The sequence below is a fragment of the Notamacropus eugenii genome, chromosome 1, assembly GCF_028372415.1.
Source record: "Notamacropus eugenii isolate mMacEug1 chromosome 1, mMacEug1.pri_v2, whole genome shotgun sequence".
NCBI classification, from domain to species: Eukaryota; Metazoa; Chordata; class Mammalia; order Diprotodontia; family Macropodidae; genus Notamacropus; species Notamacropus eugenii.
Window position 1 is genome coordinate 367760414 of NC_092872.1, and position 16306 is coordinate 367776719.

Below are 16306 nucleotides of genomic sequence, written 5' to 3' on the forward strand. Positions count from 1 at the left end.
ATTTTAACTCCATAAATGTAAAAGTAATATTGAAAAAAGTAGGTTTCTTTTTTAAAAATAAGAACTTTATTCCTTTTTTCTACTATTTGTGTCTCCAAGTCATTAGACCTAACCCATCAACATGTGATCAAGCAGAGTAATTTCAGGCTCACAAAAACTAAATTCATTACAGGAAGAAGTTATGAATGACGATACTAAAAATGATCAAAATTGCCCCAGATGGATTGTTATGGCTCAAAATTCACTATGAGTTAAGAAATGGTCAGACTAAAAGTATGGTTTCTCATCTTTTGTTACCATAGACATATTATGATAGACAGATAGATAGATGGATAGATTCTGTGAATTAGAGCAGCTTACACACAGACACATCTTTTTTTCATTAGGGAAAAAGTTCTCAACCTTCACATGGTAACAAAGCACTCCATGCCTCAAAATGGATTGACCTACAAAAGCCTTAGGTATTTTTAAAACTTTACCCATTTTCCTTCTAAGAACAGCCAATGAATACAAAAAGATATGCGGGTGTTTTCCAGACTTCCAGGAAGTTCCAAGTGATGGTCTTTGAGAACATGGAAAAAAAAGGTGGCTGTTTAGTTTTATCTTTGACAGGACCTGTGATTTCACTGGTGTTGGGAATAAGTGGTGAAGAACTTTCTCTAACAATGCAGATTAGCATCTTCTCCACAACTTATAGTCTTAGACAGTTGCCTGGAGTGTTGAGAGGTTAATTGACTTATCTAGAATCACACAGCCAGTATGTGTCAAAGGTAGAATTTGAATCTGGATCTCCCTAGGGCCAGATCTCTAGACAATGTGTCATACCACTTTTCAAGTCTTTAGTTAATGAATGCAAAGTATACTTCATTTTCTAAAATGATGCTCTTTACCAAGAGATTACAATCTATGTATGACTGCTTAAAAATTCAGTATGAGACTGTCATTTGATTTTTATCTCCTCTACCTGATAATTCTAGGCCTGTTTGCTATTCTGCCTCTCAGATCTAAAGTCTTTACTAAAAGAGAAATTCTACTCCTTATATAGCCACACATCTGTCTTCTACTGTGGTGCTTTAGTCATCCACAGTTAAACACATCGAATAACTGCTTCAATGAGTCCTTTAAACACTTTTAAAAAATCTTCTCACTTATGATTACTACAGTTCACTGCACAGCATTTGCTTGAGTATCCTGCTGTCATCTATCCTAGCTACCCAGAGACATTTTATTTATAATGAGCATCTCTTCAATGTTGGCAGGCTGACTGGCTGCAAATCAGGATATCAGTGCTGACCTTGTCCTACCACTTGCAATTCAGTAGGGTTCACAAAATGTGCTCATGAAAATGTTTAAAAATCCAGATGTGACATCTAAACCAGAGCCAAGTATCATAATTCTTTAAGAAGTTACAGACTACCACTGATTTATAGACTTTTAGTCTGGTCCAGAGTTTAATACATGTTGGTGCTTGACTTTTTGATTGATTTCATTATTCCTTTGATAGCAGTACCTCTATGGACATCATCTTGTTTAACCACAATTAATGAACAGTTTTCTGTTCCATACTATTTAATAAAAATCCATGGTCAAGCACAAGATCTGCCAGGTGTGCAATGGCACCTAAAATCATTCTTCTTAAGGCTTATCTTCACTATCTGCAAAGCAATCTATAAGCAAATGCATGTCTTCTTTTGTCTGTGTTTTTCTAGTGTACAGAAACTGCTAAATGACTATCAAAATCTCAGAATTTTACAAATGCAAAGATTCTCTGACTTTATGATTATGCAGGGTTAGTAGATGTCTGAAAGGATATTCCAATATCAACTTTTGTTACACTGTAAGGTCTGAATATACAAAAAAAGGTTGAATAAAAATTTGCTTATTATACAATATTACTTCATTCCAGAAGCAGTAGCAAATAGGTCAGTGAAGGAAACTGATGAAGCAATCTGTTTTCCCTTAGATCTTTGGTCAACTTTTTGAAGAAATCAAACTTGCTTAGGAACCATTATAGCCCAGTTTTGTTACTGAAATTGAAAGACAAAGTCTATAATTCAGCATAACGATTTCAATAATGTTGCCTAACTTTTTCCAAATCTGATATGCAATACATATATCCACACAGGAGGATAAAAAGCACTTTAAAAAGGCATAGTGGAAAACCAAATGAATACTAAACTAAGGGCTTCTGATCACTAACCAGAAAAAAAAAATGTTTAAACCTTTTCTATGACGGAACAAAAGTTCTATTGCAGCAATAACTACCACAGGCTCTAAACTGGGCTATCTTTTTGAACCCAACATAAACTTTCAGTTTCTTATAAACTATCTTCTTTAGAAAACACATGTTCGGGGGCAGAGCCAAGATGGCAGAGTAGAAAGACTCACATACACATAGCTCCGAACCCACAACCCACAGAACGGCTAGAGGGGATCAACTCACGGTGAATTCTGCACCCAGAGGCCACAGAATATTGGAGCAAGGGAGATTTCTGTTCCAGAGAGACCTGCAAACCTCTCGCGGGGGGTCCTTCACGCTGCGGACTGGGCGCCGGGACTGGGAGCAGAGGGCAGCCCTGCAGCGGCCGCGACACCGTGAGGAAAAGATCCGAGCGGGCTACGGGGACGGGATCTCCAGCGGCCACGCGGGTCCCTCCACCCACAGAGGGACCTGCAAACCTCTCACAAAAGGTCCGTCGCGCTGCAGACGCGGAGCACAGCCCAGCCCAGACCTGCTGCGGCCACAGCACCAAGAGAAACAGACCCGAGCAGGCTTCAGGGACGGGATCTCCAGCAGCCGCACAAGTCCCTCCGCCCACAGGTGACGGGGGTCGGAGAGAGCGTCTCTTTGGCGGGTCGAGAGGGGAGTGGGGTGCCCCCATGATTCGGACCCCCCCCCCAAGTAGAAGCTGAGAGGCGGCTGCAGACAGGGGCTCCCCAAGCGGGCGGGAGCCTGGATCCATTGTGGAAGGTCTGTGCATAAACCCCCTGAGGGAACTGAGCCTGAGAGGGGGCCCTGCCCTGACCTGACCATCTGAACTTAATTCTCACACTGAATAGCAGCCCTGCCCCCGCCAAAAGCCCTAAGGCGGGAAGCAGCATTTGAATCCCAGTCCCCAAACGCTGGCTGGGAGGACCAGGAGGCGAGGTGGGTGTGAGGAGAATATTCAGAAGTCAAGTCACTGGCTGGGGAGAATACCCAGAAAAGGGAAAAGAAATAAAACTACTGATGGCTACTTTCTTGGAGAACAGACACTTCCTCCCTTCCTTTCTGATGAGGAAGAACAATGCTTACCATCAGACAAAGACACAGAAATCAAGGACTCTGTGTCCCAGCCCACCCAATGGGCTCAGGCCATGGAAGAGCTCAAAAAGAATTTTGAAAATAAAGTTAGAGAGGTGGAGGAAAAACTGGGAAGAGAAATGAGAGGGATGAAAGAGAAGCATGAAAAGCAGATCAGCTCCCTGCTAAAGGAGAACCAAAAAAATGTTGAAGAAATTAACACCTTGAAAACTAGCCTAACTCAATTGGCAAAAGAGGTTCAAAAAGCCAATGAGGAGAAGAATGCTTTCAAAAGCAGAATTAGCCAAATGGAAAAGGAGATTCAAAAGCTCACTGAAGAAAATAGTTCTTTCAAAACTAGAATGGCACAGATGGACACTAAGGACTTTTATGAGAAAGACAGATATCACAGAACATAGTGTGAAGATTCGAAAAATGGAAGATAATGTGAAATATCTTATTGGAAAAACAACTGACCTGGAAAATAGATTCAGGAGAGACAATGTAAAAATTCTGGGACTACCTGAAAACCATGATCAAAAGAAGAGCCTAGACATCATCTTCCATGAAATTATCAAGGAAAACTGCCCTGAGATTCTAGAACCAGAGGGCAAAATAAATATTCAAGGAATCCACAGAACACCACATGAAAGAGATCCAAAAAGAGAAACTCCTAGGAACATTGTGGCCAAATTCCAGAATTCCCAGGTCAAAGAGAAAATATTGCAAGCAGCTAGAAAGAAACAATTCAAGTATTGTGGAAATACAATCAGGATAACACAAGATCTAGCACCCTCTACATTAAGGGATCGAAGGGAATGGAATAGGATATTCCAGAAGTCAAAGGAACTAGGACTAAAACCAAGAATCACCTACCCAGCAAAACTGAGTATAATACTTCAGGAGAAAAAATGGTCTTTCAATGAAATGGAGGATTTTCAGGTTTTCTTGATGAAAAGACCAGAGCTGAAAAGAAAATTTGACTTTCAAACACAAGAATGAAGAGAAGCATGAAAAGGTGAACAGCAAAGAGAAGTCATAAGGGACTTACTAAAGTTGAACTGTTTACATTCCTACATGGAAAGACAGTATTTGTAACTCTTGAAACATTTCAGTATCTGGGTACTGGGTGGGAGTACACACACACACACATGCACACACGCACACATACATAGAGACAGAGTGCACAGAGTGAATTGAAGAGGATGGGATCATATCTTAAAAAGAAAAATGAAATCAAGCAGTGAGAGAGAAATATTGGGAGGAGAAAGGGAGAAATTGAATGGGGCAAATTATCTCTCATAAAAGAGGCAAGCAAAGACTTATTAGTGGAGGGATAAAGAGGGGAGGCGAGAGAAAATCATGAGGTCTACTCTCATCACATTCCACTAAAGGAAAGAACAAAATGCACACTCATTTTGATAGGAAAATCTATCTCACAATACAGGAGAGTGGGGGACAAGGGCACAAGCAGGGTGGGGGGGAGGATAGAGGGAAGGGCATGGGGAGGAGAATGCAATCCGAGGTCGACACTCATGGGCAGGGAAAGGATCATAAGAGAATAGAAGTAATGGGGGACAGGATAGGATGGAGGGAAATATAGTTAGTCCTATACAACACAACTAGTATGGAAATCATTTGCAAAACTACACAGATTTGGCCTATATTGAATTCCTTGTCCTCCAAAGGGAAGGGGTGGAGAGGGAGGGAGCTAAAGAAGTTGGAACTCAAAGTGTTAGGATCAACTGTAATGTTCTTACCACTAGGAAATAAGAAATACAGGTTAAGGGGTAAAGAAAGCTATCTGGCCCTACAGGACAAAAGAGAAGATGGAGACAAGGGCAGAGAGGGAGGATAGAAGAGAGAGCAGATTGGTCACAGGGGCAATTAGAATGCTTGGGTTTGGGGGGGGGAGGGGAGAAAAGGGGAGAAAATTTGTAACCCAAAACTTTGTGAAAATAAATGTTAAAAGTTAAATAAAAAAAAAATACATGTTCATGGAAACATGCTTTGCAGGACTACACACGTATAACCTACATCAAACTGCTTGCCTTCTCAATGAAGAGGGCAAGGAAAGGAGGAACAGAATTTGGAACTCAAAATTTGATAAAAGGAATTTTAAAACTGTTTTTACACGTAGTTGAGAAAAAGGAAAATATTAAAATTTTAAAAAATGTGTTCAAGTACTTGTCCTCATCTTTCCAAAGTATCTTGTAGGATCCTTAGAGAATAGCATTCATGTCCAAAAAAAAAAAATTAAGTTTTAGCTTACCCAACATAGAAAGAATTACTGATAAGCAGTTATGCTTAAGACTTCATTTCTATGTCACTGTTTTAATTTTGTAAATATCTGTAACAAGATACCTAGACTCTAGTGCTAACAATAACAATTAGGCTAAAATTATTCTTAAGAATAAGAGAACTTCAAAGTTCAAAAGAGAAAATATACAAATAAAAAAAGACCTAGTGGGTCTGACTACAAAGACAGCTGATTCTGAAGTGACTTTTCTAGCAATAACCTGTCTTTTTGTATTTGAAGATAGTCAAACTTCATTTTTTGGAATGCTGCTTCTAGTGACCTCTGATTTTCTTCTTAAATAGATTCATTATATGCAGGCATGAGATTTTTAAGCAGTCTACAATGTTTTGATCTCTTTAATTTCTTAACCCTAAAACAAATTTTCCAAAGTAATTTTCACTGTACCCACTTTCCCTAGGGCCCAGAGTCAATGAGTATCAATGTACATACTGACTTAGTTTGGAGGACATCAAGCAAGTTGTTCAGAGAAGCTCTCCATAACATGTTGGTGCATAAATAGCAATCATCCTCATGGTATTCTTTTTATTAATCTCACTTCAAACACCACAATGCAAGATAACCAGGTGTCCCATGAAATAAAATTTCTTGATGTCTTACAAGCACAAAGAAATCAACTCTAACTCCTTTATTTGCTTTTCCAAGAAGAAACTATGGAGCCATCCTTCCACTTAACTTCAATTTCCCTTACATATATCTTCTGATTTCATTCACAGCAAAAATATCAATCATGACATAATCTAAACCCTCCAGTACATCAATCTGTTCAATCAATAAAAATAATGTACTCAAGACTACCAAGAGTTAGTGTTCACAGATGGTCTAAAAACCTAATATTAGCATCCTCTATCTCTTTCTCTGCTAGATACTGTGTGAAATGCTAAAGGACATACCACATTCAAGCTGAATGCCACCAAAAGATGAGCTTCCAATGAGAGGTAGGTAGGAGCCAAATACATAACAGGCTCCTACTACAACAGAAGAAAGTCACTGAGAAAGTATAAATACATTCTGGCATTATAACAAATGTCTGAAATACACACACACTGGATATACACTGTGGTGTAAGTTTTTTAACACTAGGCCAAACAACATAAAAAGCAGGACTTAGCACAAACATGTTCTTATTTAAATATACTTTTAAAAAACATTTATTCATTATATGATGGGTCTCTGGGAAGAAGAAAAGAAGGGACACTAGAGAAAACTATGATCCTGTAAAAAACAGAAGGCATCAATAAAAACTTATTTAAATAAATATGCTTTTTAATACTGAATTTATGCTGCTATGAAAACTTTTCCTTTGTATGGTGTAAGAACATTTAGGGTTTTCTTTAAAGGACAATGGAACATGTCTTCTAAACAAGCTGATATCATTCCCAAAGTAAAGGATCTTCCTTGGACAAGAAGCTGGCAATGAGAGCTCCTGGCCACAGCACAAGGGGAACATTTTTCCTGACGTGTCCATTTGAATTTAAATTCTAAAAATAACATGAGCATACATTCTTTACAAATGCACTAGTACTAATTATACATGCAACAATCTACAATCCTAATTACTACACTAGGATGAAACTCACAGCCAAGTTCCAATATAACTAAAAAGATGGAGAAAAGGGTATTAGTAATTCACTGTTAGAGTTTCTGTTCATTTATACAGTCTTACTCTTAACATCTAGGTCACCAATTTTCTGGTCAACTCTTTTTGGATGTTTCATTAAGTAGATTATGTTTCTTGACTGAAGCATGAGTCTTCTCATCTCAAAGAGATTAAGTAGCACACTGCTCCTAAATTTGCCACTATGAAATAACTGATGGCTAAAATCAGTAAACTCTGACTATAGCTTAGTTACTTTGTTTTTCTCCTACCAGAAATCCTGTTAAAAGTTCAGCTTATCATGGCACACAATTCTTCCTTTTTAAAGTAACAAAATTCAGAAAGTTTCCACCTTTATTCTTATTTACCTCAATAAAACAAACATAAGATCTTTTGGGGGGGGGGGGTGGAAAGAGGAGGTGGCAATCAGGTTTAAGTGAATTGCCCAGAGTCACACAGTTAGTAAGTGGAGGGGGGGGGGGGGGGGGGGGCGCCTCCTGACTCCAGGGCCAATGCTATATCTACTAAGCCATCTAGCTGCCCTAAAACATAAGGCTTTTCATTTCTCCTCCATCCTTATGCACACAGAGGTTCACTGAATTATTTTGGTTTTATTCCACTTTAATTACTAATTAATTACTTTTAATTACTAATAATTACTTTTAAGAATATTTAATAAATCACTTAATTCTTTAATGTCACTTTAGAAAAATGGTATAAATCCTACTACATGGTAAATATGCAAGGTAAGCCATCAACACGACTAATTTGCATCAATACCACACATATTTTTCAACAATCCTGAGCTTCAAATAAATAAATACCTATGATCTAAATATGTTAAATAAAAAATTTGACTTCTGGACATTCTTACTTTCAAGAAATCAAACTGGAAACTTTATATAATATAAAAGATTTCTGATTAGAGACATCTTAAAACTCACTTTCCTGATTTCCAATGAGAATTCTGTGGTCCTAGGGATTGAGAGAAAAATAGAGAAAGAATCATGGAAAACACTCTTTTGCAGAGAAAAAGGTATAATAGTCGCTACAAAAGTTTTCCCTAAAGTCTTGAAAAAAAAGTAGTCATTCTAGGAAATAACTTTGTCTCTTAAATGAGCATTATTTTAAACATCAAGTTCTTAAATTACTAGCAAGTTAAGGAAAGAAAGGATACATTATTCAAAAGACTCATTCTCTATTAATATGACATCTGTGGAAGATTAAAGCTTTTGGAAGTTTGTTTACTTGAAGCTGGTATCAACAAAACTGAAGTAATTGTTCCCTGCATAACAGGAAAAGATTTTTTTCTTTAAACAGAATACCCTGAGGAATGAGAACAAAGACTTTAAAATTGGTCAGTTAAAAAACTCACCATGGAGGAGGATAATAATATTCTTAGAGTAAGACAAAAATCAGGAACTCTGTTCTTACTTACAAAGTAATTTGGCCTACGGTTCTGTGTTCAAAAAAATGTATACCATATATTGTATCAATGGAGCTAGAATTCAAAAATTAAAAGAGTGCACAGACCAAACCTGTTCATCATATAATTACATCGCAACCACTGTAACATTATTGCATCATTATCTTTAAACATGATTCAGAAAGTCAGATGACATTAATAAATCAGCATTCCTCTACACAGATATTTTTTCCATTTTTAGCTCTTAATCATTTAGTAGCAAACTGCAATATAGATTTTTAATATTAAATTTACCTAAAACATAGTTGTAAAATGTAAGATACTGTTATTATGTTTTTTCAATTTAATATAATAAAATTCAGGGAAACCACAAATATTTTCTCTTGGATTTTCAAATACTGTTACTAAAATGACAAGTCAAGCAATCCATGATAAAACCAATATACTGTGCTATTTTATATAAAAAGTTCAAAATGCTATGAGTCCAGATTTCTAAATCTATCCCTAAAAACCTGTAAAAATGGCAAAACTATTTAAATTTTCCCCCAAAAAAAGCTAAGTTGTGTCAACAATACACCTGCCCTGTTTCACTTTACACCTGTATCATGTTTACATTAAGTTTTACTCTTCTGGATCCTTCAATAGTTACAGACTATTAAATTACTCCACCAAATAGAAATAGAAGCACAGTTCCCAAACAGCAACTTCTGCATTGCTAGACACTTAACTAGTTGGTAGATTTATACCATTGTTCATTCTTAGATCCTTAAATATTAAAAACAAAAACAAAAACAAAAACCTCCCAGAATGTGGCACACCTCTAAATTAGGTTTTAAATAGTCCAGTTATTTACAGTTCTGTTCAACTTTAAAAGGGCAGTAACCATTCTTCTAAAAGGCTAATCTACTCAAGTTCCACCCATAAAAACATCTAATTTCTCTTTGGAAAGGATGAAAATTATTTATGCAGTCCTCAACCAAAATACCCATTGAGAAACAGTATCAAAAAATTTGATAAGGCATCAAAACAGGGTCATATCTTTACTTAGAAAAATATCCACAGCCCTATTTTTCCTAGCCATGGTATTTTCAAATGCCTTATCACTTTTAAAATGGCATTTCTTACATGCACTTTCAAATACAATTCTTACAAATATAGAAAAAATACTCCTCTCACTGAGTTTAACTACCTCAGACAAGGTAAAGAGGGAAAATTACATGCACCATTATAATTTTTTTCCTTTCAATCACAAAAGATGCAAGGATCACTCTGTCTACTTGCATGTTGGACACAAAGGCAAATACCTCCAAATATTCAGACAGATCATTCCACAGTTGTAACTTTCATCATGGTTCTCAAAGTAGCACAGTGAGGTCAGCTCACAAACAGCTTAAGTAGCAAAACTAGAAATTGGTGGTAGTAGTATCAGACTACATAACAAGCCTCTCCAAAGAATATGAAGTAAGAGAATGAAAATGTGTTGGCAACATGCCATGGGGCAGGAATATAGCTTTGAGGAATGAATACTCACAATTTACAGTATATAGTAATTCATTATCTTTTACCATGAAGCTTGATTTTACCTGTACTAAACCAAAAATAGCCATTGCTTAAGTGTTAACTATTACCACCAAATTTTCCCCGTATAAGAACTGAAAGGGACTTAGCCTATCAGTAGTTTTATAAATTCTTCTGCAGAAGTGATTTTCTTATTCATTTTTATTGTTTCTAACACTTCATATCAGATGTATTTTTTTCTTTCTTCTGGACTGGGTCGCTAACAATATATTATAATGCATGAGTATTTTACCCTCTTTATGCTACTGCTCTTTTTCCAAAGGATTAAAAAAAAAAAAGAAAGATGCAATTAATCTGGGAAATAAAACAAGGAAGGAATTAAAATCATCATCCTCAAAATGCTAGAACAAATCCTAAATCAAACCCTGAAACTTAATTAACATGCAAAAAAGTGATGTTAATATATCCTCCACCACCATCCCTCAAAGAGACAAACTAACTAGGATAATGACTGGAAATTTAAAAAAAAAAAAGTACTGAATCACAAAGACACTGCACCCAAGAATACAAATTCATAAATAGATAGTTCAGGCTTAGCATCAAAAAAGGGAATGTCCTCGTGACAAGACTGATACTCACAAATCTTCTCTCACTCATAATGCATTCTCATTCTAGCTAAACAACAAACTCTGTTCACCTTACATGCCCCTACAATACAGGGTCAAACTCACACTGTCAATGTGATGTAGGAAACAATGAAGCCAAAATTAAAAGTTAAGTTTTAAGCCACAGAAGAATATCACTACATCAAAAGTTTGAAAAGGAGGTTTTCTAAAAAAGAAACAGCATCTACTTAAAACAAATATTCTGGAGAGCACACTGGTCTACTGTGAACTAATTATCTCCCCCTCCCCTTAAGTTATTTATGTCAAATTATCTTAATGGAAGTACCTGACATCTTCCTAGCTACTCGACAGAAAAAAGCATTTTCCTAGCTATTTGATAGAACAAATTAAATTAAAATACTTAAAAAAAAAAAAAAACTCTTCAGGGGTTAAAGAAGTGGTAAGAGACATTAATTCCAATTTTCCACTTTGGAAATTCACTAGATGCTGCAAAAAAAGGACAACGATGTGGAACTCAAATGCAGCACATCAACAGGCACTGCGCCTTAGAGAAGTTAGTGCTATCATTTTAAGACTTATGGATAAAATTATCATGCAGTGAATGCCAAGTATGCAGTCGGTGCTGCCCAGCCACAGTCAAGGTTTTTAATTTTGTCATCTTCCCAGTTCTACTATGTCTCAACAACTAACTCAAATAAGGATTTACTTCCTCTCAAAACACACTTAACCAGAAAATGTTAGGCTTTAGAAAGCTGCAAAAGAATTGGTGTATAATATATATTCTGAAAGAGTAAAATGAGAATTAATCAGATTGTTACTTTCTTTTCAAGGAGAATAGTTGAATTCATGAACCTAGACTCGCTTTCAAAATGCTATTTTACAAGTAGTTTTTACAATACATATATTAAGCTTAATTATAAATCAATCAGAAACAAGATACCATCAGAAATTTCTGTATAAACTAATGACAGACATACCTCAAGCAGCGATCCCTTCATAGAAGCAATACTCAAAATTTTAATACAAAAACAGACAATAACAAAAACAAACATGCTAAATGAATTATAATGGACTTAGATTTTTGCAATCATGTTTTTTATACCTTCTTTCCTACTAAAGAAAGATAAAGTAGACTTAGTGCATAATACAAATGGAAATAAATTTACATGATTGGTGATAATGTAAGATCAGCACAACAGGAATTGATTTCCTATAGGATTTCTCCTGTATAAGTTGCTACTCTTCATGTCTGTTTGACAATGACAATTACTAGACCTTCTTTCATGTTAGCTGTATGTTCATTTGACTGTTGTTACTGCTGAGATTTTTTTGGTCCACCTTAAATGCCGAAAGGTGACCAAATGAGTACAGAAGGAAGAATACATTGTTGGACATGGTCATTATTAGTTTGTTTTGCTCAACTGTTCTTTGTTACAAGGAGAAGTTATGTTGGAATTTGGAAAATGACATTGATACTTAAAAAAAAAAAACAAAGCATCAATAAAACAATTTTTACAGAATTCAGCCATAAATCATCCCAAGAACCACCCCCTTAATAAAAAAAACTTTACTTACATTCTCCCTACACCTTCATACATGTGAGTCTCATCTACCAAAGTCATAATTTCTGTATCTGTAAGATGTGCATGCTTTTTTGTTCTGTTTAGCTGTTCGATCTGTATATCTGCAAGCTTCACCTTCTGCTGAGTATCAATAACTTTGGCTTGTAGTTCTGTGAAAGCCTGACCAAAAAAATAAATAAATAAAAATAAGCCATTATTTAGCAAATAAAACATTTGAGAGCAGGCTAATAAATAAAATCCAAAATACAATAATTCAAAACATGTGATTTTAGCTTTAAATTCTCAACATAGCCAAAGCCTTATAACTTACCAATAAATATAGAATAACAGTTATCAGTCAACAATTATTGAGTACTTACTATGTACAAGGAACTGAAAATACAAATCCAACATTTATAAAGTACCTATAGTGAATGCAGAGCATTCTTCTAAGCACTGGGAAAGAAACAAAAAACAAAATTGAGAGAAGCCAAGGGGTTTACATAAGGTTAGTTTGGATAAACCTTGCCCTCATGAAGTTTACAGTCTAAAAGAAGGCACTGAGAAAATAATAATACATATTATTATACATAATACATATGTATTATATGTAATACATATTATACATAATACATACACAATATAACATAATACATGTTAAATAAATTATAAAGATATAAAGTGCTACATAAAGTCTGAGGTGGAAGACTTTTAGAGATAATCTTTGAATTCAAAGTTATAGTCTGGTGGAGGAGACAGTACACATTAAAAAGATAACAAAAGTGGTATTGAATGCCAAATGAATGGGTTAAACAATAAGTAATATAGGAGCTCAAGGAAAAAATGAGAGAAAATTCAAAAATTTGAACCAAAAATGTAACAGTTGAGAACATAACTATTACAACAAAAAAACTTTAAGTTATGGAATCATATCTTGATACCCTCACACAGATACCAAGCAAAATTTTACTACTGTTTATGTATACCCTACTCTAGGGATAAACACCGTCCATGAATAATACTCTTGCTGAAGTGCCTGGAATGATTTTCACATGCTGTCAAATTTATGCCTTAATAATAGCATTTGTGATTACTAAGGCATAGCAAAACCATAGCTCAACTTTCACTCTCACCCTGTTTTCCCTCACTCATAACTGTTCCAGATTATTTAATTCCTGAAATTTTCCACATTTGTCTCCAACTAATAAATGACTAGAGGAAAGTTTAAAAATAAAATCTTTAGCCTACTTTAAAACCAAAACACGTAACTGCCTTTCACTAAAAACAAATTATTGTTAAGCTCTTGGTTAAAATAACTTTGTGCCAATTTTAACTTGCATTCAGGATTAAAAATTTCTATTGTATTTTTTCCTATTTTTCAACCAAAAAAAAAATTCAAAGTCCTGAAAAGTGAATGAGGCACATTGCTCATTATAACCTCTACCTGCCTTCTCTTTCCCGTAAACTATAAACTCATACTAAATTTAAGATCACAAACTTCTTTTAGCAATTGTTTTTTTCTAAGAGAAGAAATGTATGACCATGTGGTCTTGCAAACATCAAAGCTAAATATATCATCAAAGTATAGTGTAACAGAGCACTAGTATCAGGAAACTAGGTCCTAAGTCTTGGCTTTCCTACTTAATAATTGTGAAACCCTGGCCAAAACATTTAAGCTCTTTGGGCCTAAGTTTCTTCTTCTAAGAAATAAAGGCTGACCAGATGATTTATATCTCTAAAAAAATAGAGTTTAATCAAAATAAAATGAGAGAATTGGACTCTGATCTTTTTTAAGATCTCTCCCAGTTCTCTGATTCTATGACTGGGTTTTAAGGACTATCATAGTCCTCCTTAAGTACTCTAAAGACCTAAAATTATTTTGGGAAATGTACATATCTAGAAGCTATGATTTAGACAGAAATTCTCAATCTTCTCAATTTACTTCATGGGGAAAACTTTGTTAGATTTTTTTTTTCCCCAAGTAAGCCTTCAAAAAACAATAAAAATAAACAAAACCCTTGAAAGTCTGAGAAAGTACTGTAAGAACATCAGGTAGTCCGAACTTCCTACTAAAATCAAAGGGGCTTGTAAAAGTTTGGGAAAAGAGCTCCATTGGTAAAACAAAGAAGCAAAACCAACACGGATATTCATAGGATTTAATAACTCCTATTTACACAGTGCTTTGAGATTTACAAAATGCTCTTTTCAGGACAACTCTGTGAGGTGGTTGGAATAAATATTATTATCCCCTTTTTACAAATGAGAAAACTAAGGAGCAGAAAGGGGAACTGACCGGACCACAGTCACACTGCTATTAAGTATTAGAGTCAGAATTCTAAATCCTGGATCCAAACGCAGGCATTCTAACTGCAAATTCAGAGTTCTTATAATTACACTGTACCATACCTCTCTGAGCTGAAAGAAACCTTGAAGATCATCTAGTCTAACTCCCTACTTTTATTTAACGTTATTTTTACTAAGTTTTATCGATGCTTTTGTTTTAATGATACATTCTCTTTGGAGAACCGCCCCTCCCGTTAACCCCTCCTCCCTTCGAGACCAAAAAAAAAAAAAAAAGTTAAGTGAAAACCACTGATAGTAACCTCAACTGACAAATGCATTCAACATGCTCCCTCCCTCTGCCAAGGGGAGGACAGCCAACTCCCCGTCCTCCTCCAGTTCTCCCCGTGCCAAGAGGAAGGCAACTTCCTCATTGTAAAAAGAAAGAAACAAGGAGTCCAGGAACGTGACTTGCCCAAAGTCATGGTGTAGCAAAACAGGGTTTCTCCTGAAATCTACCCTAACTCTAACTACAGTGTTTTTGCTAACCAGATTAAGTTCGAGGCTTTTTTTCAGATCTAATGAGTATTTTGATTTTTTTAAAAATGAAGGGCCAGGTGCTTGAAAACATCGGTGATGGCGATGGGGGGAGGGGCGTGGTGCAAACACGAACAGTCTTGGAATCTCCCCATCATTGACAGAAAACAGCTTCCTGCCTCTTTCTATTCTGGAAAATGGAGTTCCCTCCCCCACCCCCAAGCCGCAGCGGCTGCACGAATACACCAGAGCTCGAACACGGCGCACGGACCACGAAGGGGAGGCCCGATGGGCCCGGCCCGACCCCCAAGGGCCCACAGCCCCAGAGAGCGCGGAGAAGGCCCGACCCTCGTACGGGCTTCCACAGGCCCCCTTCCCTCCGTCATGCCAGGCGTCTTTCTCGACTTCCTCGCTCAGGGGTCCCTCAGACTCTCTAAGAATGATTCTTCCCATTCAAGACCCTCTTTTACCTTCTTCAACTCCAGGTCCACGGGGGCAGCCATCTTGGCGCGAACTCTGCGACTGCGCACTGAGCGGCCGGAAGCAAAGTCGGCCCCCGGAGGAACGAGTGGAACGGAAGCAGTCGCTTACCCTTTGCGCCTGCGCGGGACAGAATGGAGGGTTGGGTGCTGCTTGTCCTCGGCTTCCTGGTGTGGGGACTGTCTGCCTTTTTGTCCGTTCGTTCCACTTTCATCTTTTAAGCACCACTTTGGTTCTCTGCAGTAACTCCAAAAATAAACAGGCCTTTTCGTCAAGCGACTTGGAGTTTAGAAGGGGAGCTAAAACAAGTTCACGAATACTACTATTCAGAAGCCACCTGTGGTGGGAAGAAAGCACGTGGTCTGTGACTATGACCTCAGTGCACCAACTGGTTCATCTCTCCTCTCAGGGACTCAGTTTCCTAATCTGTAAAACAAAGAGTTGGACCTGATGGCCTAGTGTTATAAGAGCCATAGCAGTTCTAGAATTCTATTACAGATTATAATCTATTCTATTATAGATTATAATATTTTATTATAGATTATATATTCTGTTATAGATTATTATGTATTGTTATAGATTATGATATATTCTATTGTAGATTTTAATATGTCCTATTATCCTATGAGGAAATATGCTTAGCAATTTCAACTGTTCCATGTTTCTAAACCTCATCTTGG

At 36.6% G+C, this 16306-nt stretch overlaps 1 protein-coding gene across 1 annotated transcript in view; it reads right to left on the bottom strand.

Annotated features, from left to right (window-relative positions):
• The window catches only part of PFDN1 (prefoldin subunit 1), a 69631-nt gene extending 53641 nt beyond the window's left edge, over window positions 1–15990 (bottom strand). The window contains exons 1-2 of the mRNA XM_072630495.1: window positions 15617–15990; window positions 12343–12509 (exon numbers count right to left, since the gene is read on the bottom strand). Of these exons, the coding sequence (XP_072486596.1) occupies window positions 12343–12509; window positions 15617–15649 (200 nt within the window). The 5' untranslated portion in view covers window positions 15650–15990. The remainder of the gene's footprint in view (window positions 1–12342; window positions 12510–15616) is intronic.
• Between the last annotated feature and the right edge of the window lie 316 nt (window positions 15991–16306).